This window comes from Oxyura jamaicensis, chromosome 5, assembly GCF_011077185.1.
Source record: "Oxyura jamaicensis isolate SHBP4307 breed ruddy duck chromosome 5, BPBGC_Ojam_1.0, whole genome shotgun sequence".
NCBI classification, from domain to species: Eukaryota; Metazoa; Chordata; class Aves; order Anseriformes; family Anatidae; genus Oxyura; species Oxyura jamaicensis.
The window spans coordinates 37,513,754-37,541,073 of NC_048897.1; the positions used below are offsets into that span (position 1 = coordinate 37,513,754).

General features: G+C 40.0%; 2 protein-coding genes and 1 non-coding gene across 5 annotated transcripts in view; 2 read left to right on the forward strand and 1 right to left on the reverse strand.

Moving 5' to 3' along the window:
* The first annotated feature begins 739 nt into the window (after window positions 1–739).
* Window positions 740–810, forward strand: TRNAG-CCC. The gene has a single exon. It is a non-coding gene; the product is annotated as a tRNA-Gly (tRNA).
* Window positions 811–3,374: 2,564 nt separating this feature from the next.
* On the forward strand, window positions 3,375–11,941 carry PSMC1 (proteasome 26S subunit, ATPase 1). Its single transcript, XM_035327753.1, has 11 exons — window positions 3,375–3,479; window positions 3,889–3,942; window positions 4,716–4,812; window positions 5,197–5,321; window positions 5,875–6,060; window positions 6,259–6,387; window positions 7,006–7,102; window positions 7,243–7,432; window positions 8,946–9,097; window positions 10,869–11,023; window positions 11,631–11,941. The coding sequence occupies exons 1-11, from the start codon at window positions 3,477–3,479 to the stop codon at window positions 11,763–11,765; spliced, it is 1,323 nt and encodes a 440-aa protein (XP_035183644.1). The 5' UTR covers window positions 3,375–3,476; the 3' UTR covers window positions 11,766–11,941.
* A 2,328-nt stretch (window positions 11,942–14,269) lies between these two features.
* The window catches only part of NRDE2 (NRDE-2, necessary for RNA interference, domain containing), a 30,617-nt gene continuing 17,566 nt past the window's right edge, over window positions 14,270–27,320 (reverse strand). For 2 of the 3 annotated variants that reach the window (XM_035327751.1, XM_035327752.1), the window contains exons 8-14: window positions 25,618–25,741; window positions 23,234–23,409; window positions 22,194–22,580; window positions 20,201–21,129; window positions 17,862–18,000; window positions 15,787–15,858; window positions 14,270–15,139 (exon numbers count right to left, since the gene is read on the reverse strand). In XM_035327751.1, coding sequence (XP_035183642.1) covers window positions 15,014–15,139; window positions 15,787–15,858; window positions 17,862–18,000; window positions 20,201–21,129; window positions 22,194–22,580; window positions 23,234–23,409; window positions 25,618–25,741 — 1,953 coding nt within the window. In that variant the 3' untranslated portion in view covers window positions 14,270–15,013. Of the gene's footprint in view, window positions 15,140–15,786; window positions 15,859–17,861; window positions 18,001–20,200; window positions 21,130–22,193; window positions 22,581–23,233; window positions 23,410–25,617; window positions 25,742–27,320 lie in introns of those variants that run through there. The other variant, XR_004751278.1, reaches the window with a different exon arrangement.

Here is a 27,320-nt window from a genome sequence, read left to right on the forward strand (position 1 = left end):
AAATAAAATAAAATAAGATAAGATAAAATAAAATACCCTCCCAGAACAATGCTCAACATTTTTGATATGAAGGGGCAGCTTGTTGATGCTCCTAAGGCTATGTTCACTTTTAGCAAACAAAGGACTGTATTTTTTTTTGGTTACCCCTGCTTCACTCTTTTTTTCTTTCTAGTGAGGGCAACACAAAAATCAGACTTTGATCATTAAGTGTATTTATTCTTCACATTTTCCTAATTTGACATTATCCATGCTCTGCCTCTAAACCAAAACTCTGGATGTTGATAGCTAAGACATGCAGCCAGGTTACATAAATGTATTTCTATAGCACTCACAGTTAATCAGCACTGACAACCCCAAGAATTCAAAACCATTAACCAGATCACCCCAAACCAGGAAATTGGTTTAAAAAACACAGTATTTCCCTTCTGTGATTCTTGTTTTCTGCCACAACTGTTTCACAGTGTGTTTTTCATTTAATGAGCTGGGTGACAACGTTGACAACATCCTTTTAATGTAACTCTCATATACAATTTTTTATAAAAGCTATAAAAACTCATTGCTATCATAGATGTGTCTTCTGAGTTCAGAAATGCAAACCTGAGCTTTTAGGTTCACCCCACACTCCTACCATACTGGTGAGCTTATGAAATAGTTCTCCCACTTCAAATGACTGCTGGGCTACAAGCCACTAAAATCTGGGTTTTATAAGAAATAGTGACGAGAAACCTGACTCAAAGCTGCACCGCTGGTGTAGTGGTATCATGCAAGATTCCCATTCTTGCGACCCGGGTTCGATTCCCGGGCGGTGCATGGTAATTTTTTGAGTTCAGTTTTGAGCCGCTCAGTACAAGAAGGACATCGAGGCCCTGGGGCATGTCCAGAGAAGGACAACAAAACTGGTGAAGGGCTTGGAACACAGGTCCTGAGAGGAGTGGCTGAGGGAACTGGGGTTGTTTAGTCTGGAGAAGAAGAGGCTCAGGGGAGACCTTCTTGCTCTCTGCAGCTACCTGAAAGGAAGGTGTGGGGAGCTGGGGGTTGGCATCTTCTCACAGGTAACTAGTGATAGGACCAGAGGGAATGGCCTCAAGTTGCGGCAGGGGAGGTTCAGGTTGGCAATGAAGAGACATTTATTCTCCAAAAGAGCAGTCAGGCACTGGGACGGGTTGCCCAGGGAGGTGGTGGCATTGCCATCTCTGGGGGGTGTGCAAGGAAAGGTTGGACCTGGTGCTTAGGGACATGGGTTAGTGGGTGACATTGGTAGTAGGGTGATGGTTGGAGCAGGTGATCTTGGAGGGCTTTTCCAACCTTAATGATTTTATGATTCTGTGAAACCAGTCCTACCTATCACAGGTATAGTTGTAAATAAATATGGGTACACCTGAATCTAAAGTGAGATTGAAGAGAGGACAAGTGTATATATTTTAGTGAGAGGACATTCTTTTATCTATACAGTGTAAGGTTAAATAACTTAATAAATAAACAGATATGATCCTGTAAGACAGTAAATTCTATAACGAATGTGTTACAAAAGCACAGTGATGGCTCCAGCAGAGACGGCAGGCACTTGGGTGCTGCAGGGGACAGGTGGGAAGCAAAGTTGGTGGGCCCGAAACAGGGACGGGGCTGCTGTGCCCAGCTCTGTGCGTGCAAGCGGTGTAAAACAGGCTCATCCCCAAACAGGCGTTTGGTTCTGGGTTGAGCACGTGCTTGTGTTCAGTCTGTGCTTTGCTGTTGAGAATGTCAGTGGAAACACCGAAAGTTACTACAGCTGTTCCCCAGGAATGTTGCAGACAGGCAGTATGTTTACTTGGGGGATTTTCCTTCTGCTTGTAGGAAAAGCAATTCTTACAAGAAAAAAACCTCTGTACTTTTATACTGAGTAGCTGATGGAAGAGATGAAAGGAAGCATCAGGTCTAGAGGAAAAAAAAAAAAAAAAAAAAAAGCCTGCAACTTTGAATACAAATTCAAAGAATATTTACCACTCTTTCTCCTCTGCTGCACTCCCACACAGATCTGCTCACAGCAAGGAGTCCTAACAGAAAATTCACTACAGTGTCTCTTTATTGGCAGTTAAAACTCCTGAAATTTAGATTTCATTCCTAGATGTACATTTAAAAAGCAACTCACTTTCTTTGATTTGTATTTCCATTCTTTCATTACTGATAAGGTTTTCTGCAAATAACTGTAAAACAAGGTTGGATGCCTTCATTTATTTTGAAAACACAGATGGAAAAAATGTTACAGGAAAACAAACTTTTGGAAGAAGAGCTGCTGGGTTTTTATACACAAAGTTAATCCCTGTTTATATTGTTGGAACAATCAAAACACATGGTAGCTCACACTACAGGTGGAGAACAACCAGTACCGGTAGCGCTCTGGAAACATTTGCTGCAGGCAGTACCCAGTGTGCTAGTCCAGACACGGGTTCAGTAGAAGATCCTTCCATTGATATTGCAAAACATTACCACAGTTTATGTTCCTTTTTTGTTATTGTTGTTCCTTCTATGATTCAATTTTTTATTTATTTATGTGGGCAATGGGGAAAAAAATATTTATTTATGGGGAAAAACTCTGGGGACCTAGGAGTTGGACTTGATGATCCTTGCGGGTCCCTTCCAACGTGGATACTCTGTGATTATTTCCATATGTCAGGCTACTCTCTGTAGTGTTCACATATCTGTTTTCACAGTACCAGGCCACACACTGAGAGCAGACTGTGGTATGTCTGCAAAGGCTAAGACATGACTGACGTGTATTTAAAGCACCTCCCGTGGCACCGGCCCGAGCAGGACAGCTTCCCACGCCGCTGTGTGACGGCGGGGGCGAGCTGCCAACACAAGGCTTTCCACCTGTGGCACAACATGACCCGAGTGCTTTGAACTTCCAAGAAAGACCCCTCTTGTCGTGGTTATGTAAGAAGACCAAGACACACTTTTCCAACCCATTCAGAAGATTTAATATAATTTTCTAAGATTTAGTATCATTTTTATGGAGGTTAACGTTGTGGCAGCTGCTTGATGATGAGATGTAACGGGTACCATGAGTTTCTAGTTCTGATGTGAAGTAAAGCGTAGGAATTTCTGAACAATATCTCATGAGGGGAGAGCTGAAAGCTCCTCTGATTTCTGGCACTGAGGGGCAGAGCACACCGCTTCACACGTTTTAATCAAAAGCTGCCGCCCCCAGACTGCTGAAAATGCCACGTCTGTCCGTTACAGGATGTTTCTTCTGTTAAGAAAGCCAGAAGGCGTTACTGAGCGGCAGTGCCTACACGGGCTGCCGGGAGGAGCCCAGCGCCCTCCAGGCGGGCACCACACGCCCCGCTCCCGCCGGCGGCGGGCAGGCAAACGGCGGCCCCGCCCCGCCCGCTCCGCCTGCAGCTTCTGACCCTCGCCGCGCACCGTAGCGCCGCCGCCGCCCCGTCCCCTGCCGGCTGCCGTCGGGCGCGGCGCTTCCGGTGTGGCGCGGAGGGAAGATGGTGAGGGGGGGACGGGGCCGGGGACCGCTGGGCCGCGGCGGGGCCGGGACGGGGGCGGGCGGTGAGGGGGGGCCGGGCCCTCAGCGCCCCGGCGGGACTCCGGAGCCCTCCCGAGCCCCTCGGAGCCCTCAGCGCGTTTTGCCGAGTCACGGCGCTGTGAGGGGGGCAGCGCGGAGGGGCCGGCCCCGGTGCGGTGCTGTGCTGTGAGGGTCAGGGCCGCCCGTAACGGCGGCCTGCCCTGCCGCCTGCAGCCTCTGGCTGGCCGTGACAGGCGGCTGGAGGTTTGTTTATGTGGGGGGGTCTGAGCGGGCCTTCTGCTTACACGGAGCTGTGCTTAGGCTTCAGGATTGCCGTGTTTCTACGTTTATTTGGCCCTTGTGATTTTATTGTTCTATTTTATTTTATTTAGGGTCAGAGTCAAAGTGGTGGACACGGTCCTGGTGGCGGCAAGAAGGATGACAAGGTAACTAAACCCAAATAAATGCATTTTCTTACAGATGTGCTGCTGCAGAGACTGGCTGCCCGGGATTTTGTCCAAAATATGGTTCTGTTTGGATGAAATGTTTTGGCTTTTCTGGATGCACACAGGAAAAAATAGGTTGCTATTCAAAAATAGAAAAGGGGACTTCGCTGTAACAGAAAAGTGAAAATATTTGGTAGTAGAAATTTACTTAAAAAATAAAAAATAAAAGCCCTGTACATCTGCCTGGGTTAGGAAAGCCTTTAAGGTGGAAGTAGCTGGTTTTGATTTGAAAATGGCACCGTGCGGGTACTTGCATGAGGTCTTTATGTAACATTGTGGAACCTTAGAGGTCGGTTTCCTTAGGAAATAGTAGTTGTGCATATGGTGAGCTGTATACAAGCTGGCAAACTGAAGGCATGTTATGTATAGATTAAAACACAACAGAAGTGTTCAGCTTCAATGTTTTCCTCCTCCTCTTGTGTATGAGTTGTTTGTGATTTAGTTCAGGTTTCAGCCTTCTGTGTTCTATATTCACTAGAAATGGCAGAAATCTAAAATAATATAAGCAGTAGACAAAATTTTAAAATCTTCCTGAAAATAAGATTAATGCTTCTTTTGGGCTTGTCTCTCTATACTGTAAAGGAAACAATTTTGTTACGTAGTCGTTCAGTTGAAGTTGAGCTCTCAGTCTGTGTACCTAACCTCTGTGTGCGTTTTTTCATTGATTTTATTCTGATTATTTTTTTTCCCATGAAATTCCCTTTATGGATAAGGACAAGAAGAAGAAATATGAACCTCCAGTTCCAACCAGAGTGGGGAAAAAGAAGAAGAAGACAAAGGGACCAGATGCTGCCAGCAAACTCCCTCTAGGTGAGCATTCTACCTGTCCTGGCAGTCCTGTCCCCGAGATGGGGGACAGCCCAAGACAAATGGTTAAACCACAAGGCCGAATGTAGTTTTATTTCATATAAACTTAAAAATACAAAATAAAATTATTGTTATGCAAGATGCATTCCAGGGATTCCCATTTAAGAGACAGACATTGAAATTAGGAGAAAAGTAGGGGAAATATCATTTGACAGAGTTTTTGACTGAGAACTAGGGGAGCAAGATTCACTTAGTGATGTTACTTACTGATTTCTGACAATGCTTTCTCTACAAACAGCAAATAAAGCAGAAATACTGGTAACGAGTTAATGGTTCACACCATGTCAATCCTGACCTAAAATGTTGTGATTCTACTTCTGATTGCAGTGACTCCTCACACACAGTGCAGACTCAAACTGTTGAAATTAGAGAGGATTAAGGATTACCTGTTAATGGAGGAAGAGTTTATCAGAAATCAAGAACAAATGAAACCTTTGGAGGAGAAACAAGAGGTGAGCTCTGAGTGAACTGTTAATACAAAATGAGTGCTCCAATGTAATCTACTTTATACAGAAGCAATGGAAAGAAAGTATCGTGAATGTGTAAGTCAATCTAAATACATGTATTAAAATCCTTCAGTGCATCTCAATTACTGTTCGGAAAGTAGGGTATTTTTCTAGTGGGTTAGTGCTTTTAGTCCAAGCATAGATTATTACAGATGAGACAGCAGTGATTTTTGCTTCTTAGTGGTCTGTGAAAGTACAGCTCCCAAATGAGAAAGAATATTTTAGCTAGGTATATCCATATGCTAATGTCCATAGAACTAAAATAGCAGTGAATTATGTACTGGCTGGTGCTTTTATGCCTTTTGGGCCAGTGAAACAATAGCAAAAAATGTTTCTGTTGTTTGGCTTGTAAAGTGAACTGAGAAATATAATGAATCTCCCAAATGTGCTGTCTGCTTTTAACTGTGTTGTACTTTAGCTGAAGGTAACACAACCAGAAATTAATTAATAGTAATGTTTTTGCCTGTGTTCTTGTTTTTTGCATCCTCCTTGACAACAGGAAGAAAGATCAAAGGTGGATGATCTGAGGGGAACACCGATGTCTGTGGGTACCTTGGAGGAGATCATTGATGATAACCATGCTATTGTGTCCACCTCAGTGGGATCAGAACACTACGTCAGTATTCTGTCTTTTGTGGACAAGGATTTGCTGGAGCCTGGCTGCTCTGTTCTTCTAAATCATAAGGTGAGTTATGCGAGATGATAAAAGAAGCACATGCTCTTCTGCAGTTTTAACTGGTCTCTGTTCTGAGGATCGCAGGATCACAGGGTCTGAGGCTAGTGCCATTTATTTCACGCATTTAACTGCATGGATGTTGGGTTTTGGTTTGATCTTGCATCAACGCTGCTTGCTGTCTTTAAGAACTCTTAATGCTTGCATTAGGTTCATGCTGTGATAGGAGTCCTGATGGATGACACGGATCCTCTAGTTACAGTGATGAAAGTTGAGAAAGCTCCTCAAGAAACATACGCTGACATTGGTGGCCTTGACAACCAGATTCAGGAAATCAAGGTATTTTGTTGTGCTAATTTGTGCTGTTAAGTAAACTGTAAGCATAGCTGTTAGGCCAGGAGCCTGAAGGAGCAACAGCAGAACCAACTGATTCTGCTGTTGCAGGATACAGTTGGCTTTCTGGGCTGCAAGTGCACATTGCTGGCTCATGTTGAGCTTCTCATCAACCAACGCCTTCTATCAAACAACCAACTCAACTCTTTTGCTTTGGATACACATCCAAAATCATGAATGCACTTAAAACATTCATCCATAGCATCTGGTAGCTCATACTGGAAAGCATCCTTTAAGGAAAGCCTCCCCCCTGAAGTACTCCATGAGTGTTTGGGAACCAGGAACTCCTGAATTCAGCATGTTGTGTTTAGGTTGAAGGAGGAGGGACTCACTGTTTCAGCTTCACATGTGGAAGAGAAGCAATAGGAAGACCTGTTTAGGTAGAATAGTTGCCTGCCTTAGAATTGCAGGCAACCAAGATGCACGTTTTGAAGGTCTGCATTGCAATTATTTGCATTCTTTTTGCCTATTACTTTTATTAATGCAGTCCTGAAGAACCCCACAGATCTTCTCTGGAGAGTGCTCACTGTTTATAAAAACACGTTTGTTTTTGTAATGACACAGGAGTCTGTGGAGCTTCCCCTCACCCATCCTGAATACTACGAAGAGATGGGGATAAAGCCGCCCAAAGGAGTCATTCTGTATGGCCCGCCTGGCACAGGTACATTAGAGTTCTGTACTGAGCTAGCACAAGAAAAATAAATTATACTTGGGTAGTGTTAAACCACTGCCAAGTCTGTCACAAATTTGATGTTTTTTTTTTTTGCCTGCAGACTACTTACAGTATTTCTTTGTAATTAGGTAAAACTTTACTGGCCAAAGCAGTAGCAAACCAAACTTCGGCAACCTTCCTGCGAGTTGTTGGTTCAGAACTTATACAGAAATACTTGGGTGATGGTCCAAAGCTCGTGCGCGAACTGTTCCGTGTGGCTGAAGAGCATGCTCCGTCCATTGTCTTCATTGATGAAATCGATGCCATTGGTACAAAGAGGTACCGTGTTCTAGCTTCCTATTCTGTACTTCACGCAGAGGTATTATCATAGAATAGAATCAGAATAGCCCGAGTTGGAAGGGACCCATAAGGATCATCAAGTCTAACTCCTGACACCGCACAGGTCTACCCAAAATTTTAGACCATGTGACTAAGTGCACAGTCCAATCGCTTCTTACATTCAAGCAGGCTGGGTGCAGTGACTAGTATTGCCAAGGATGATAAAAGGCTTACTGGAAAGTCATCTTTTGCAACCATATTGATACCCTGTTTCTTAGCTCTGCTACCATTTCTGTAATACTTTTGATTTAAGCAATTTTTTACAGGAAGTCAAATATTCAGACATAAAACATATTAACATGGAAACGATGTGGTGTATAGGTATGACCAGAGACTTAACCTCTTTTCTCTTGCAACCTGTTTCCATGACATAGTGTCTTGCATAGGAAGAGGCACCGTGCAAGTGTGTATGGCATGCTTTCAGTGCAAGTGCAAACACCGGAACTGGCTTTAGGGATTCAACAGTAAAGCAGTGTATTTAACACTGAGTACGCCCATGTGTTCTTTGACTTCTTACATAGCTAGCTGAACAGTTTTAACAGTGTTTAGAACGTTCTGTGGGAAGTTATGGAGTGTAATGCCATGGATGTGGAACTTGATCAGCATTGCTTATGTCAAGCTAAGCTGTTGTTCAGCCTGTAGCCAAGCTGTATTTGAAGACTCCTTAGGCTGCTTGGAGCTGTCCAATTGTCTTTAAAGCAGTCCCATGTTCTCCTTTAAATAAACAAAATGATGCTCATATATTACTACACAGCTGCCAGCCTGAATCTCCAGTATAAAGGAGCTTCTGCCTCCTGTATTTCAGCATATGTAGAACAGATGGGACAGATGGGGAAGTGTGTAACACTCAGAATTCTTCATAAATGCTACGCTGATTCAAACTGTTCCTAAACATGGGTGAGGCTTTTTGGAGGCAAAGTACCTAGTCTGGTATTTGCAAAGTGAAGTGACTAAAGCACAAAGCACACACTGCATCCCCTTGTACCTGTGTTTTAGGAAGGGCAGAGTAAAACCAGGAGCCACACTAGTAAGGCTGAAAGGCACACAGTTGTACCTGTGCGTGTAAGGGAAAAAACAACTGTCAGGCTTTATGTTCTTCCAAGCTGGGTGCGTGTCCCCTTAAGAACTAGTTTTTTTCTTTTATATTTTTGTTCATCTGGTAAGGATAAAAGAGATTTCCCAATATATTACAGACACTTGAAAAGAACAGACTTCCCTCATGTAATTGCTGTTATTTTCCACAGCTACAAGAATAGTTCAGTGCCTCTGTACTTACCTAGATGTCACAATTAGATTCTGAAAGCCTGCTTTTTGCTTTCTATAGGCAAATTTTTAAAATTCTGTAGTAACATGGGCGTTTTTAAAAGACTGTTTTGTATATTTGTGGCAGTTAATGTGAAGTATGTTCTTAAGTTTGTGCAGTGCTTTTTCTGACTATTTTGTTGTCTTAAAGGTATGACTCAAATTCAGGTGGTGAGAGAGAGATCCAGCGGACAATGCTGGAGCTGCTGAACCAGCTGGATGGGTTTGACTCTCGTGGGGACGTTAAAGTTATCATGGCCACAAACAGAATAGAAACACTGGATCCAGCTCTAATTAGGCCAGGTAAGAAACTTCCCAGTGTGTATGCTTAATGCACTTCCCCCTGTGAAAGGACTTGTCACACAGCTTATTAAACAAATGGGATGGTCAAAAGAATTCATGTTAGTGGTTTGTCTGTATTCACTATCTCACCTGTGCTGCTAAAATCAGAACCCATTCACAAATTTTTTAAATGGAAGAAAAATCTAGGTAAGAGACATGTGTTGACTCTTCTTATACGTATAAATAATTAAAATATTCTTCCTTTATAACAACGTGGCACAGGTATTTTCTTAAGTGATTGTTAAGGTGGGTACGTAGTGGAGCAGCAGCATTTTGTTAACACCTTCAGCAGCTGGGTGTTACCATTTGAATTCAATAGGTGAGACCTTAAGCTGAACACTGGGTGGATTTTGATGCACTGAAACCAGTCTACTTCTTTACTGACCTGTCATTTGTGGGATGAGTGAGGGAGAAACAGTACCTTATTTTTATATAAGTGTTACATGTTGAGCCAAGAGCTTGAACAGATAAATTTTTACTGGCCATTTAAAAACAGTATTTGTACCAAAACCTGCGTAGATACATGTGGTGTCTTTTATACGAAGTTCAAAAGCAACAGAGAGATCAAGGGAATAAGCTAAGCTTCCTGGTAGAGTCCTTGAGTAAATCTTAAGTATTGAAGGAGCTGTAAAGATACTTTTCTTCTTAGGTAACACAAGTAAAGTAGAGAGCAAAGATAATTCTAGATTAATCTGATAGAGAATAGATCTGAGTGGGCAATAGACTGTATGGAACCAAGGAGCTTATAAAAAAACCTCCCCAGTATGAAGTTGCAGAGGTGAGATTTTTCAATAAGCTGGTTTTGTCCCCCTCTTAGGCTTATCCCTCCAAATCAAAAACAGTTGTTTGAGAACTGAGCAGAAAATACTGTACTGACGTTAAAAGCCAAGTTAGGATGGTCTGAAATTAAATGAAACGAAACCTTTTACGCTTATCATGCATTTAAATTACCAGTGTTTCTGCAAATGTGGCACTTCTGGCAGCTTGGTAAACTCTGTTACCATTGTGTGTGTTAGTCTGGAATACTGTATGTGGTACCATCAACCCCTATTAGTAAAGACTGTAAAACTAGAGAAGAACAAGCATGTTCTGGAGATGGAAAATATCTTTAAAAGAAATGCTTATTACGTTGGAACCATAGGAGCTGGAACAGCTTTCTGGCAGTAGGGACTTCAGGAAATATCTGGTAGGAACTTCCAGCAGAAATTATACAAAGCCTTCTTTCTTCATATAGGTTTTACAGTACTACATAACGCTTTTCTTTTTGAGAAGTTAATTATATAGGAAGGGTTCATGTTGCCACAGTAACTTACTACTTTTGGTGTGTATGTGGCAGAAAATTAAACTCCATGCTTCAGAGCTAAATGTAATCTCAGAGTAAAATGAAATGTGTTACAACAATATAGGTTTTAGATTAACACTTCTCTGTGGTATGATGAATTATTCTTATATTTAAATGATTCAAGGAAGCTATAGTTTTTCATGCCTCCTAGACAACATACCTTTTACTTGCAGTTATGCAGGCTTTTACAAAGCAGCAGTGCATCTCTTTTGAGTTCCACCTTTATGTTCATAACAAACAGAACAGTCTGATCTCACCTTCTACTCTAAAACATGATTGATTGTGGCAGGTACCATCAGTATAAATTTGCAATGTTCTTCCTGCTCTTTTTCCAATGGACGAATGCAACAAAAACATCAACAATTAAGCATGAACTTTTCTTTTGTGCAGGACGTATCGACAGGAAAATAGAGTTCCCTCTACCTGATGAGAAGACCAAGAAACGAATCTTTCAGATTCACACAAGCAGGATGACGCTGGCAGACGATGTGACTTTGGATGAGCTGATTATGGCAAAAGATGATCTCAGTGGTGCAGATATTAAGGTGCGTACACCACCATTGTTCATAATTCAAAACCTAAATCCCAACTTTAACTGTCTCCAAAACTTTGTAAATTAGAAAAGGAATATGGAATCATGTGGAAGCATCCAAGATATTGTTAATCATGCAAAAGTCCAGGATAAGAAGCATTTTTAGAGACAATGTTGCACACAGATAAAAATACAATTCTAGATTAGGAAGCTTCAGACAAGCAGACTACTAGGTCTGAAGTAAACAGAGGTCTTGCTAGAGTTAACACACGGCATTAACTTTCCTTTGTTACCCCACTGCAAAAGTGTAACAGTGCTGCTAAGAACTGGATGCCTTTGTCCTGTGGGGAGCGGGAAATGGAATTATTGTGAAGCTGCCTTTCTTTTGTCATGGAAACACGACTTTATGGAAAGACATCTGGCTTTATCCAGGTTGTGTTACATGCTTCAGCACTACTAAACAGTATCAAAAACTTAATTTTAAATTTGCTAACAGTCTTCCACTGCTACAGTGCTATCTTCCAGCCTGAGCAGAATTTTCATATAGCTCTAGCTGTCTTCTGAGGCAGTGGCTGAAATAACTGCAGATCAATAACTTATTTTTGCTTTCTCTGTTGTAGGCAATTTGTACAGAAGCTGGGTTGATGGCATTGAGGGAACGGCGAATGAAAGTAACAAATGAAGACTTCAAAAAATCAAAAGAGAATGTCCTCTATAAGAAGCAGGAGGGAACCCCAGAGGGACTGTATCTTTAAGTCATCTCTGCCTATTCAGGAACTTTTGGGAACTCTTTCCTGGTTGAGATGACTGTTGTGTGTAAAACCACCTAGTCTAGCTAATTCTCGTTCCTGAAGAGGTTAAATTCTGGTGGATCGTGGTTTTCAGTCAGTGTAACACTTTGTTTCCCAATAAAACATTTATTTGAACTGAACTGCTTTGGTGATAATTAAAGAGTTACTTACACTGTTGTTGTGTCCACCAAGATGTGCTGGCACACCTCTGTATGTAGTGAAGAGCACATCAGTAGGTTCCCCACCGCTCAGTCCTTGTTAGGCAGGGCCCTCTTGTACAGGCACTGCGAATTGCCTCTATCCTTAGAAATAAAATACCTTTTTTTTTCCCTGGGGTGGTGGGGGGCAGATCATGCCTAACTAACTAGTACAAAAGTCACCTAAGTACCACACTTTCCTAGGTAATATATACATAAGAATTAATGAAAAGAATAAACCCTTGAAGTGTATCTGTTACTGAAAAGTACCCTGTAGGTAGCATTTGTGCTTCCAAGAAACAAGATAAATTACTCTGTGATCTTAGTGTAAAGACCTAAATATATTTGGGTAACGTACTTAGAAGTGCCCTTTGTTAATGTTACAACTCATTAATTTCCAAACACTATATGCTTGATTTTAAAAGTTGTTTGTTTTTTATATAAAACCTGTATGTTTGGTATACAAAATGCAATTAAGTAGTGCACAGTCTTTGCTGTGGAAACTTTCAGTGGGAAGAAAATCTGGACAGTAACAGAAATTTGGAAGTTACATATAAAGCAATCCCTTTGATAACTGCCAGTGCTGTTAACAACAATGGCAGCAGCAAGGCCAAGAGATGTTGTTTTTCCATTTTAAAATTGTGGTTCATTGTTAAAAACAAATCCTACATATGAAGGGAATGTTTATCTGGATGACAGGAACCCTGAAATAGATCTGGTTTTCATCTGGAGAAAGGAAAAAAACAGCAACATTTATTACCCATTCCTGTAAGTCTTATGAGATCTGTCTCCCTGGAAAAGTCACAAAAAGCCAGCACTTTTTTAGACAAGCACTTTCTAATCATGACAGTGGGCCTCATCTGCTTGATGCGCTCAAGAGCTTTAGAACATGCAGTAAACAAGGCTTTCTTTTTTACCTGGGACACGGCTGGTAAGGCAGGCTAGAAGCAACAGCCACAGAGAGGCTGGTGGAACAGAAGGAAAGCTGCAAGGTATTAAACAAGATCAAGAACTGTGTTCTGGTATACTGACTACCACAAAGTTAACTGAAGAAACATTTGACAAATGTTTAGCTTTTACAGCAGAATTTAACTTCTGCCACCTTCTCCAACATTTCTAAAATAAAAAAAAAAAAAAAAACGAAGACAAAAGCAATGGAGCCAACTTATTCACCATAGAGAGAAAAATCTTGTGGGGTATGAATTAAAAGGCAAGACTTACTCCAGGAGAACTACTAGGTGAGCAGCCCCTGACCACCACAAGTGAAGGAAGCAGCAGGAGTGATGCACTGGGAAAAGCTGTGCAAAAGAGAAAGAGAGGAAAGGCCCCAGAGGAGGGATCACATGGAACACAAAGGTGATTGAAGAAGAGACACACACACAGGAGCACAAACATGCTGCCCCTCATCCCTACCTCCATGTCCCTTCCAGGTCTTTAGAGGAAATGGCATTCTGCTTTGACAGGAGAGCAAAAGCAAATTAAAAAAAAAAAAAATCACTTCTTGATGTCACCATTCAATACACAAAGTAACTCCTACCTCCAATTCAGAAGGTCTCTCATATTGGAAAGAAGCATGGATTTTAAAGATAGTAATCTTCGGAAAAAAAAAAAAGTTATTATGTAGCAAAAACAGCATCACCTACAATCACCAGGATATTATAAGGCTCTTAAAACATGCTCTATTACCATTTAAAAATTTTGCATATTGCCTGTAACATTTAAAATACTGTAACAAAGATGAATAAATGAAGTGCAGCCTAAACTAACATGTATCTTGTGCTATGCTGCTATTAGGCAAAAATGAGCTAGAGGTTGTGTGACTTTCCCCAACCACAGTTTTCCATGTAATCACATCTCACCAGCTGGATGACCCACAACTGTTTTAGTGCTGTTAGTGACAGTTGTTTGTTTTCTTCTAAAAAACAAACCAAAACAAAAACCTCTGAAACAGTTCCAGGTACTCAGTAGCTCTGTTTCAGATGAGGATCTAGTTTTTGAGTTCTTGGGTGTCTTGAGTAGGAACACTAAATGAAGTCTTTTACATATTTCAGTATCTTGTTTTACAAAATAAATATACAACAATTATATTGCTAAATTGTTACCATATTTCATGTTATTTCTCTAGAAGCTGGCCTAAAGATTCTTGGAATTGAAGCTACTAATGAAAGAGTCATGCTTTGACTATCCCGCCTTCTTTGGCGAGGATTAAATACAGAACAGACCTCTACTTCTCTCATGATGATTGCCTATATTTGGGTCAAAAGAGAGTAATCAATTACAAAAACTTTTTTTTAAATAGGCTGCTTAGAGATGCACTATGGATAAAGTTTCATCATTGATATGTTAACAATCTTATTAAATTAAGAAAGAAAATAATTCAAGTTCCATTTGAATTTTTAAAATGAAGGTATATTTTTCATAAATATTCATATTAAAATGGTCATCTGTCAAAACATACAAATACAAGTCCAAAATAGGTGCCTGCACAAGCAAAGATTTGGCCTTCACTGTTTATGAACAGATGTAACTGTTGTTTGACTCGGTAGTTATATATACACACACATACCAAGCTGAAGGAAATTACTGAAGTCTGCCAGCTGGAGGACAGTGGAGCATCCACTTGGCAGATGTTTATTTCCTGTGCTGTTCACCAAACCATAATTGGCATGTACTGAATCTCTATTGAACTCCAGGGAATGTAATTTCAAACAATAGAATAAGAAATGTGGGCAACATTCAACAGGAGGGTATTTGCAGGAGGGTATCCTTCTGTGGGAGCCAGCAATACTTCAGAGAAATGGATGCATTTCTGTGGGCAAAATGCAGTACTTGATCCCAGAATACTCACAGCTCGTAGAACTCCATTTTGATAGCAATTTGTATAAAAGCTTTTAAAAAAAAAAAAAAGTACATAGTACTCAAGTCCCAACAGAGCTCCAGCTTGCAGAAAGACAGATCTAAGTGTTAGTTTTGGAACTAGCTTGTGTACTTTCTTCACTCTTACACAATCTTCTTTTAAACTTCTAACAGTAGATCCAGCTCTTCCATAGGTACCCGCACTCTTAATTCTTTTTCAGTCATTAGATCAAGTGTCTCTTGCAGCTGATCAGGGAAGTACTCTATTGCATCCATATACAGTACCTGGAAAGGCAACGTTAAAGCACAATTTTTCTATCACAGCAAGACATATAACAAAGAGTATGTAGATATGCAAACAACACTGCAGCAAGAACACAGGAAATATCATGCCCTTCTTAAAAATAATACAAACAGAACTAGTACATTCAAACAGTAACGCAGATGTGTAACCAAGCCTTTTCCAACTGTTACTAAATAATTGTATTCAAAAAGATAAAACTCATAAATCAAGAGGAAGAGGTGCTGGAGCATTTGCAGCATACTCAGCCATCACTTGGGAAGTTGTGTGCTCCTAAATAACTTCTCTTATCATTAAACACATCCAACTTGCCTGTATATTTCTGCTACCAACACACTGATGATGAAATATGGTCTGCAAGGCACAACTACTTCTAGATACATGAATTCAGCATCTCCTTTTTTCATGCAACGTAACACCTTTCTGTTCTGAAATGCAAACAGCACTGACCACTATGTTTGTCTCCATTTCAGATTTTTTTTTTTTTCAGAAAATATTATAGTTGCTTTTTGGAAAGCTCTAATTTCATGTAACTTATTATGATAACTACTAAATTATAACTTTTTTTTGTTTAATACAGAACTTCAAAAATTACAGTACCGATGACAGGCTTATTTTTTTCAATGCTTACCTTTGTCCAAGGACAATTCTGAATGGCTTTATAAAACAATCCTTTACTTTTTTCTTTTTTTCCTACTGAAACCTGTGTGAGAAAAAAATGTTCATATTTCAATACAGTAATAGCTGAAATAATAAACAACTGTATCTGAGAAAAAGGAATTCCCGATGAAAAGCTCAGTGTTCCTGTGCTGAGGAGTCCTTCCTATAATAATATCCTGTGATGGCTATATGTTTGATAGGTTACGCTGATGATCACCTGTGTAATCAAAGAGATGTCCTTAGGGGGTTTCAGGGATTTACTCCCAAGACAAGTAGAATAAAGAGCAGCAGAAGGAGCTTCTACTGAATATTTCAGCTGAAGCCAGCACTTTTGCCTTTATTTGACAGTAATACCACAATGGGCAAGAGTGTGAAGCACTACCCAAAACTTAACACCATACAAGAGTATCTTTAGTACCGTGAAGGTGATATTATTTTTGTGCACTGAAGAGACTATACACATATGCTTTCTCACTCAGGATAAACTTGTTAAGGTTGGATCCTCTTATATACAGAAATGGACATCTCAAATTAGCATCCATCCCTTCCAATCCCTAGAGTTCTGTGATTCTGTGATTCTCCCTCAAAGTACTCATTCAACCATTTGAAAAAAGTACAGAGCACACAGCTATCAACGTTAAAAAAAAAAAAAAAAAAAAAGGAGGGGTAGCAGAGGTCGGAGTGCTGAAAAGTCTGCTTAGCTTCAGTCATCCCAGTTATGTATAAAAGTATCTACCATTTCTGGTGAAGAAATCTTTTGAATCAGGTTGCTTTAAAAAACTTTACAAACACGGGATTTCACAGTCACTCCAAAAAAGCAGTAATTCCAAGATACCAAAAATATATTAAATGTGTCGAGATGTGTGGAGAAGAAGAGATCTTCAACCACAAATTCACATTTTCTCTTGTTCTGACCATTGCTAAAAATCAGCAAGTTCCCTTGTCAGTTCTTAAAATCCAAAAATTCTTTTTCATATTATTGTGATATTGGCTGTAGAAACTGTTTCAGTGTCCTGATCTCCCTTTGCTGAACCGCGATACATCTCACTTACTGGAACCCCCCCATTAGAGCTGTGCTGAAATTTGGCTCAGCGCTGGTGAGGCCACACCTGGAGTACTGCATCCAGGTCTGGGCTCCCCTGACCCGGAGAGGCACAGACAGAGTGAAGGAAGTGCAACGAAGGAGCACAAAGATGGTTAAGAGACTGGAGCATTGTTCCTATGAGGAGAGGCTGAGAGAGCTGGGACTGTTCAGCTGGGAGCAGTGCCCTGTGCCAGGACAAGAGGCAAGGGGCACAATCTGGAACACAGGAGGTTTCATCTGAACATCAGGAAGGACTTCACTGTTTGGGTGACTAAGCACTGGCACAGGTTGCCCAAAGAGGCTGCAGAGTCTCCCTCCCAGGAGATCTTCAGAAGCCATCTGGGCATGGTCCTGGGCAGCCTGCTCTGGCAAGTCCTGCAGGAGCAGGGGGGCTGGACCAGATGGCCTCCAGAGGTGCCTTCCAACCTCAGCCATTCTGTGATCCCATGAAGTTACAAAAAAAACAGGATCTAGCTTTGACTGAAATATCAGAGTCCTTACAATTTCCATACAGAATACTGAAGTAGGTCTAAAACATGAGTACAAGTCATCACCTATTTACATAAAAATCATAAAATCCTAAGTCCCTTCCTTAGATTTGCTTCCTTTTTTCTTAAATTTTGCTCCCTTGCCCACTTGCCTTTATATTGTAAGACAGACCAGAGGAAATCCATCTATTGATATCTCACAACCTAATTTTTATCTGTGCAAGACGGCAGCCACAGTAACTTAGGTGTACCTGTATTAAAACCACACTGTCAGAAGCTATCACTCCTTCTGATCCGCATGAATTACATTTTCTCTAATATTCCAAAAAATAAGCAGCATTACAATTCACAAATGTATCACCTTGAAAATCATATAGCTATGACACCATTTAGTGTTTCTTTTTTAATACAGCATTGTAGCTGTGCTCATAAGAAGTTCCAGGTATGGTAGTAAAACTGATACACTCTTCTTACCAGAAAGTTCAAATACATCCTCCACAGCAGCGGACAATGGGTACCATTTTCACTCTGAATTGCATGTTCAAATAGAGCAATAATCCTATTTGTTAACCCAGTTTCAGGAATAGTGGAATATATTTCACCAACATCTGCCCTGAAACAGAGAGGGGAAAAAAGAAAAACAAAATCACTTAAACACAAGATAAAAGACCACATTCAGATGCAAGAGGGTAAAGACCAACATGCTGTCTTCTGCCCACACAGCACTGTACATAGGCAATTTTGCATTTCATGCTGCTAACTCTGAATGTTATAAAACTGATTTTTAGCACTTCCTAATCTAATCAACAGTTTTCTAAATAGTAAATTCCATTAGAAGTACATAAATGAGATATTTTGTGGAAATTACAGCATGTTGAAAAATTAACCCTGTTCAACTGGAGGAGATTATTTTTCTGCTATCATATGATCTTAAAACACTTATCTTAGTGTTTTCCAGACACTGTATCATGCAAAACTTGGCAAAGCAGCTCAAACCAAATGTGAGTCTAGATCAGGAAGCCTTCTTTTGGTACCCAGGCAAGTCTGCTTAAATTTACCCCTGGCACCTTTGTATGTCTTGTACCAAGCCCTAGGTTACAGCTCTGGATGTCAACTGTGACTGGAACAGAAAACCATTTTATGTTTGACCCAGAGTTTCAAATCCCACAAGTTCCAGGCACAACACAAAATGAGGTGCATATTCTTCACTGAAGCATTACTTGCTATCTACAGCTGATACAGACCAGCTTATTTTTGATGCTTGTGTTGGAAGAAAGAGCCTGGAGCACTCATGGCAGCATCACCTCTGTCTCTGCATTTTCCTACCCTGCCAGCTTGCTTCGCTCAGGCTCAGTGCTCCTAATTTGTGTCTTTCTTCAAGGGTCATGTTTCCTTTCACCATAACCTTAGCCATGGCAGAATATGACGTAATGTACTCTCCATGGAGTCAGACATTTGGAGCATTGTATCTCACCTTGATTTATATATGCTACTGTTTTACCCTTGATGCTCATTTCTTTAATGCATTCCATGCATTTAAAAATACAGAAATAAGAAGCAGAATAGGAAAGTCACACATACTACAGACCTTTGCTTAGTTTGTCACAACATTATAAAACATTATTTTTAATTCATGACTCACAGGCCATTTATCTCCTTTGCAGTAATTCAGCTGCACTCTTGCAACATCCAGCTTGTCCCTATACAAATGTAATTTACAGGAACAGCCATGCTAGCAGAAAACAATCTGGAAAGGAGCTAAATGTCACAGAGAAAATCACCACTCTGGAATTTTAACATGGGTTTCCTGTAACAAGAATGAAAACCCATCATATTGTCAGTCTGTAATTAACAGTAAATCAAATCACAATCCTCCTTTATATTTGATGGCAGTATAATTTTTATTACAATTTAGGATCACAAACCCTGACAGCTCAGGAATGTCCCTGCTATGAGTGCATGCCTGCTGCCAGACTGTGACGATCAAAGCGGTGGGCATATCATCATTTTAAAGTATACTGATAATTTCATAAAGTGCTATTATAGTACGTTTATAGCTATGTAAAGCCTCCAGATAACATTTTCCTAGAAATCTCTGTTGCTATGTGCAGACACAAAGAACCAGGATGCCAATATTGTAGATATGTAGGTAGCACTGCATAGGTAGCTCCTAGCAATGGGTTGACAAGAGACTGAGGTTTAAGAATAAACACATCTCTATTCCTCATATCTCTTACCCCTTTTTCCTTTCCTGGGAGCATAATACCTCAGCCTGGACCACACCACAAATTCAGGAAGTTTCCAGCCTCTTGTACCTAGCAACAGCCCCATATAAAAACCAAACCCTCAAGTACTCACTATGGAAACAGATCTGCCACCCCTGTATTCTGCAACACAGGAGTAAAGTAGGGCAGTGAGCTCAGCCAGAAACTGATATAGCTCTGTTTTACACTCCTTTTTGCTGTACATATTAATATGCAGCAGTTTCTAAGCTCATCATGTCTACTCTGGCCATCTAAGCAGGCTCTTAGTCATTTAAAAATCATGTAAAGAAGCATGTACCATCCTGATGTCAGAGCCGAGCAATCAAACACAAGCAACACACAATTTGAGCCTGCAGAAAGGACATGAGACTATAACCTAGGCCTTTAATTTTGTTCAGGATTCTGTCACCACCTCACTGTCCGGTCTCGAACAAATAACCCTCCCTAGTCATAGCATCTTCATCTGCAAAATAAGAACAACAGCATTTTCTCTCCTCTGTTAAGTGATCAGACAGAAAAGGGTCATCATAAGGAGCTGCAAGATATTACCTCTGGACATGCTCAGTAAGTTTTTTTCTCATCTGCTCTGCTTGGATTGCAAACAGCCACGGCTCTAAAGAGCTGGTAGACCTTGTGACACCGTCAAAAAACCTTCGTGCTTTGCTAGCACTGTGAGACTTCCTTTGGACGTGGACGTACGACCTCCAGAGGGACTGGTTGCTAGGATATCGCCTCAGTGCCTCCGTTAGGGCCTCTCGCAAAGGATTCAAAGGATAAACGCTAATTTTCACGTGGAACCTGAGTAAATTTGTGTGCAGCAGTGTGACAGCTTCAAGAGCACTGGGAAGATTTTGAATGCCAGAATTTGCTCCGGTATTTTCACATTTCTCTGGAGCAGGAACCTGAAGCTTTTCCGAAGCCTGTGTATATATTAATACCGCAGCATCAATCCCAACAGTCAAGTACTGGAACACTGCATAACAACCAACCAAGTTAACCAGCTGGTTAGACTCACCAACCTGATCCCGATCAGAAACCGGTGTTTTACTTAAATAATCTTGCACTGCATGCTCATAAGTCTTACGAGCTTTCAAGACATTAACAGATAACACTTGTCCTTTATAGGGCACATATGGTCCACTTTCAGTCAATTTAGTCAATATATGAACAGCGCGTGATGTGACAGCTCCTTCCAGGCTTTCCAGTAGTTCCACTTCCAGCTGAGCATAAAGCAGACTGAGGCTGCACAGCTTGGGACTCTTCAATCCTCCTGTCTCTGCTGTGCTCAGAGCTGTGTCAAATACCTTCCTAGCATCATCGATGTTGCCAAGCAGCCATTCTAGGTAGGCATACAGTTTCCAGAGAGAAAGGTCATTTCGGTTGTCAGGTGCTTTAAGGAGATTCTTGGCCAATTTTTTACTTTTCCTCCCTTGTGCTTTCAGCTTCTTCTTGTTTTTTGTTTGGAGACACTGAACTACCTGCAAGGAAGAATAAATAGAACACATTTCTTTTTTCTGACCTCTCTCAAAAAGAAAGGGAAAAAAAAAAAGAAAAAAGCCAAGCCTCACAGCATTTTGATTTCATTACTGCCTTTGTTTTCAAATTGTTCCATATTTCACCACTGGCCAGAGCTGTTGCTACTGAGTACCGTAAGCTGTCAGAGCTGCCTGTTGTCAGCTTCTTCCAACATACCCAAATTACACAGGGTTATCATCCTCATGCCTGGCACTGACATTAAATAGTATCAAATTGCACTTGTTTTAAAGGCCAACTGATCCAAAAATGGAGTTGCTAAGCTGTAATGGTTGAGAAGTACTAAATAAAAATTCTTATCTAGCTAGATGCAGCTTATGACCAGCACAATTAAACCTCCAAGTAGCTTTCACAGCAGAAATCTGCTGGGGAGAAAAATCTGCAGATTTCACAGATCTTCTGATCAGGTGGTGTTTGGGCAAAAGGCAGGGAACTTTTCCATACGGAAACACAACACTAAACTTTCTGAAGTGCTAAGACAAACTTCAAGTCTTGTGGGCATCTATTAGAACAGTTTCACTTAAATCCAGATTCAAGTGATAAGGTGTTATTTCCTTCAATAACACTGCAAAAGTACCTTGTAAAGGAAGCAGTGGGTTTCTTGATAAGGTGCTCATATTATGATATGGGAGATTATGTGCTTTCTAGAGTACTTTGATGAAAGTTCTTGGCTCACTCACTTTACCTTGTAAAAAAAGTGACTTGCATCCATTCCTGTCTAGCATATGAAGTATCACACAGTAGTGGACAATATGTTAACATTTATCTAAGACTATCTAAGAAATACTTTACTACATGAAAATATGCTTCTATATAAAATGTACTGAAGAACAGGGTTTGTTTTTTTACCTTTTTTTCTTTTGCCCCCAGGGCAATCTTAATTGACACTTACTGCTTTGAACACTCAGTCCTGTAGGACATAATTTTTCTGAGAAGTTATTCTAATTAAACATAAAGACACAAGAAAGTCACACATCACAAAAGCAGATATATGCAGACTTCTCATTACCTTAGATATTTCATACTGTAACCAACAAATGGACAGGTTAGATTTTTCCTTTCCTGAAAACAGCAGGTATAGAGCATGAAAAACATTCTGTATGAACTCCTCTCCATCTTTATAGTGGCCGATATGCTGTCTGCCTCTTAGCATCGTGTCCATGTGACCAATAGTGTTGAATCCAGACAGTGGCACATCAATAGAAGTCAGTGGCTTTTCATCGGAAAGTACATTGTCAAAGATGTTATTTTCATCCATGGCAATATAGAGGTTGGGAGGAAAGAGCTTACTTATACATGGCACTCCTAGGAATTGCAAAAATGAGTACAGTAGTTGATGTTGAAGGTCTGGATTAGAAAGCTGGATCATGGATGGTCCGAGATCATCAAATAACACCTTTAAGACAAAAAAAAAAATCAAAACTCAATTTGTGCAATCAAGTAAAATGAACAAACCTATGTAACTAAAGAAGCTTTCGAAGTTAATAAAGATAATTGCTATTAAATATTAAGGGAAAAGCAATGCATTTTCCCAGTCAGATGGTAAATTTGCTTTCGAGAGATTTCTTTGCTCTAGATTATCAGAGACCCATACAGAAAACTTACACAATAAAAGTCTAAAAAGATATCATTGATTTTTCAAATAAAAATGTGTTAAAAGGGCCAATCAATATCTGACTTGACCTATCTCCCAAGGAAAAAAAAAGTCTAAATATCTGACTTGAAGATAAATTCAGGCAACAAAACCTTTGTTTATTTAATGCGGATATCATCTTAAACACAGCCTGTGATATTTCCATATATAGATGAGAGAAATCATAGAACAGCAAGGATAGGCTATTCACCTATAGCCCTTTCACCTACAGCCCTTTCCAAAGTTTACCATGAGGTTCCTATGGATTTCAGCAGTCTCAGCACAAAACCTCAGGTGAATTTTGAATTCCAAACAAATGCAAACAAGAATTACTCCTCTGAAAATATCTGCTGGCAATGAATCCAAACATAAAGGTAATTTTATTATCTCCCCCTGTTTTATTATATTAGAGTGACCTGTCTTTCTGGATCTTCACAGTCTTCTTCAGTTTGCTTTTTGGTTTTGTCTGGCCTCCAAGGTAACCAATGTCTTGCTTCACGAGAATATTCAATATCCAGCCAAATGTGCCACTTGGGAAGAGTTTTATCCTTTATTTCTTCATCTTCATCTATCTCTTCTTCATCATCATCATCTAAAAACAGATCAAAACACCCATACACACTATTATTAAAGAAAAATTAATCTACCACATCCAAAGACTAGACTTTACATATAATTTAACTATTTTTAAAATGTCTGTTTTTATTAATATTGCATCTGTTTACAAAACAGCTGAAAATTTCCACATCATAGTTCTGGGTTTCAACATCATCTCTGTAAGTGCAGGTTTCCAAACTGTTTGAACCAGTGAATCGGTGTCAGCACCCAAACTTTATCACAGAAGAAAAAGTAAATCCTCACCAGGCTGTGGGGCACTTAACAACAGCAGTTTACAAGCCACAGCCAAGAGCCAGCAGCTACCTTTTTATGCAGTTTAGTTTCTTCACTTCATATCTGGGCACGGTATCTCAAATCTGCTCTATGAACATTCATATGCATAAAAGATTTTATTTACGACATTCTTCTGAAAAAGTATTATCACAATGTTTAAACATTGCAAACTACGATTGACAATGCTGCTTTAGAACATCTGGTATTTTTCAAAATTTTAAGCAACACGCAACAGAAACAACTAATGTAGTTAGACACATACAAAAATAAGTGTTTAATCTCATCCTACTTTTCTGATAATCCTTTTTGAAACTTAGATGTTATTAGCGTATGTTTCCTGTGACAGCTATATATTAATTCCTTGCTGTAACTGATAAGCCCTTCTAAGTTAATGTTTAGGGAAAGATTGTAGAGACTTCCTTGTGGCTCAGAAAAAATATAAATCATCAAAATGTATGGTTACCTGCACTATTTTTTTCATGCCATTTTTACACCATCTCCAAAATCTTGTTCCTGACATTTGTCATTAACTATATGAATCGTTCCCAATTCACAATATATAAATTTCAGGTAAAATAAACTGCTGGCACCAATGTTTTTACTCACTGTGCTTTTTTTTTCCCCTGGTGATTTATAGCCATTCATTTAGCCAACTCCTCTATGAAAAGTGACAGCATTTCCACAATCTAACCAATGATTCAGCTGTAATCTTTTATTAGGTCTGTAAGACTGTCAGTTTGGTGTTTTTTTTTTCAAACCTCTGAGCTAGATACCAAGGGGAAAAGCACTGATATCACAGAATCAGAATCATTTATGTTGGAAGAGGACCCCCCAAGATCACCTAGTTCAACCTGTGACCTAACACTAACAAGTCCTCCACTAAACTATATCACTAAGCTCTACATCTAAACATCTTTTATTATCGTACATGCTGGACCTGCCCAAGACCGACAACTCTTCTCTATAATGAGTCTTCTCAGTTTGTGAGCAAAATGGCCACAGTCACCAGCAGTGGAAGTGCTGACCTCAGTTTAGGGGCAGGTAAATTCCATCTTAACCCAGGGACATGGGAAGCACAGGGTCATTTCTCACTTCCTTTATTAAAAGCAGAGCCAAACTTGCTTCATTAGCAAGGAGCTTCAGCAGGAGCAGCAAAACAGGGCCAGCTCATCTTTGGTCAGACCTTGTTTCAACCCCCTGCTTCCCTTCAAGTTGCATTTGTTTGAGAACTAGTTCTTGATATTAGGGGAAGCATTGTAGAAGAGAGGACAGGGTGGCACTAAACAGCAAGGAGGTGTTTTCTGCATCACTTGCTGAGACAACTGCCTTCAGTTTTGCATGTTCTCTATCCAAGAAGCACTCCAGCCAGATGAAGAAGCAATTCCTTCATTCTGTGTCAAGAATGAGAGAAAGGGAAAGTTTTCCTCTCACTGTTACTGTATTATTTGCTATAAGAAACTGAACTCTTTCAGATATATGCTCCCAGAAACAGAATTATTAAGTTTGGAAACTTTTAGGCAACTATCATCTAAATACTACAATCCCACCTGCTGTATCAATACGCAGAAAGAGTCTTAAGGAAGGTAGCTTCCTTCCACTTCAATACATGGGTATGGGTCTCAACCAAGTACTCACACCTGTAGCCCTTCCAGAGCAGGGTGGAGGATGTGCCATCCTCTCCCTCAATTCTAATCCCTAGGAAAGGCTATAGTATTCCATAAACAACATGGCACATAGAACACTCAAACACATTTTTCCCTGTCAAGTGTGATATAGTTCTCCTTGATCTTGGTAAATATTTTAGAAAACTTGTATGCAAAAACATGAGAATAAACAGCTTCTATCATTCGAAACAAACTGGTTAGAAGAATACATGGATATAAAACTACACATATTGACACGGGCATACCAGGTTTGTCAACAGCAATCCAGCCACCCTTTTCTTGTTGGTGCATCCATGCCCTCCAGCCTCTTGCTCCTTTTTCTCCAATTCGTGGTTCTCCACTATCCCAAAAAGGCTCAAAGAACTCCACCTGTTGTTTTTCAGAAGGGGAAACCAAAACAAAACATATTTAGAATAATTTTTACTGTTGTACAGACAGTGACTGAATCAATACTGGTTTTCCACACCCCTACAATCACTTACTGGGGAGCAGCTTCCGTATCTAAAGATTTTGTTAGATGCTACTTCAGAAGCTGCAGCAACACCTGAGTACTTTGGTTATGCTTGTGGCACAGCACAAGTGTCATCAGTTCTTCTCATTAACATAAAGATTGTTTTTAAAACAAACAAAAATTAAAATTGTATTAAGCTTTTACAGAATGCAGAAGACTCTTGTGCCAAATATCCTATACAGATTCTTCAAGGTAAGGATCTGAAGTTCCCAATAGTGTGGCTTTCAGAACCCAATTCTCCCTTCCTCCCATCTTTTCTGGGACCATGAAGAATTTCATTAACTGAATGATGATTCAGACAGTCATACTCCTATAATCAAATCAAAATGCTACACTTGGACATAATCGTGAGTGGACTGAGGACAAGAGGTAAAGATCAGTAAGGCCTTTTATTTCTCAGATTTCAGATGATCGACAACTTCAGGGCACCTTCCAGTGAATCAGAAGTTCAAGGTTCTAGTCCTGACTTTGTCACTGCCTTTATACAATCTATCATCTTTAGATTTATCAATTCCTCCCCTGCTTTATGTATACTTCACTCTAATAACCATTTCTCTCCTACTTTATGCTTCTGCTGTGTACCAAACCTTGGCTTGGACATTGAGATGTGACTCAAATACAAATATTAACAACAAAATTTACTCTAAGAAAAATCAGCATCACTGTATGAGAAAATGCAGGGTTTACAGCAACTGCAAAATCTAATTCTACTCCTTATGGATTTATTCTTTACACAAAGTGAGAAAGTAAACTGTGAAAACAGTATGGAAACAACAAATTCAAAACTGAGTCATGATTCTATAAGAGGGAAGAATTAAAGATGTTCCACCAGCTGTAAATCTGGCATCTTATTATTTTCAAGAACTGCACTTTCCAACTAGACTTTGTCCTTTTAATTTAGGTTCCTTTCCATCCTGCCTTCTTAATAGATTTAAACACTACAGGTAATCTTACACTTCCAATCATTTGAAAAGACTGTAGCACCGTGTGCTTTTTTGTTGTTGTTGTTTTGTTTTTGTGTAACTATGCCAAGTCTTCCATCCTGCATGATAATTATAATTAAAGTCTACACTTTTGGCATTTTAAGAGGACATTGATATTAAACTACAAGATTGCTCCACTGGCGGGCAACAGCATCTAGAGGGCATAAAACAGTGTCTTAGTAATGGATGCTGGAGAAGGTGGGGATAACAAAAGGATTTTTAATATTGGGGAAAACTTTTAACTTTGGGGAAAAGAAGCAGGAAAGCACTAACTACCAAGACTTTGGTGAGCCAGCTGAATTTTCTCTGCCATTTTAGTAAGAAAGAAAACAAGAAATGACTGGTCATTGCACTTCCATTATACACAGAAGCAGCAGCAATTTGGCATGTAGTTCCACAGGACCCACAACTATTTTTCCAATGCAGGCACCACCTTGAAGAGCCACAAAGTCAG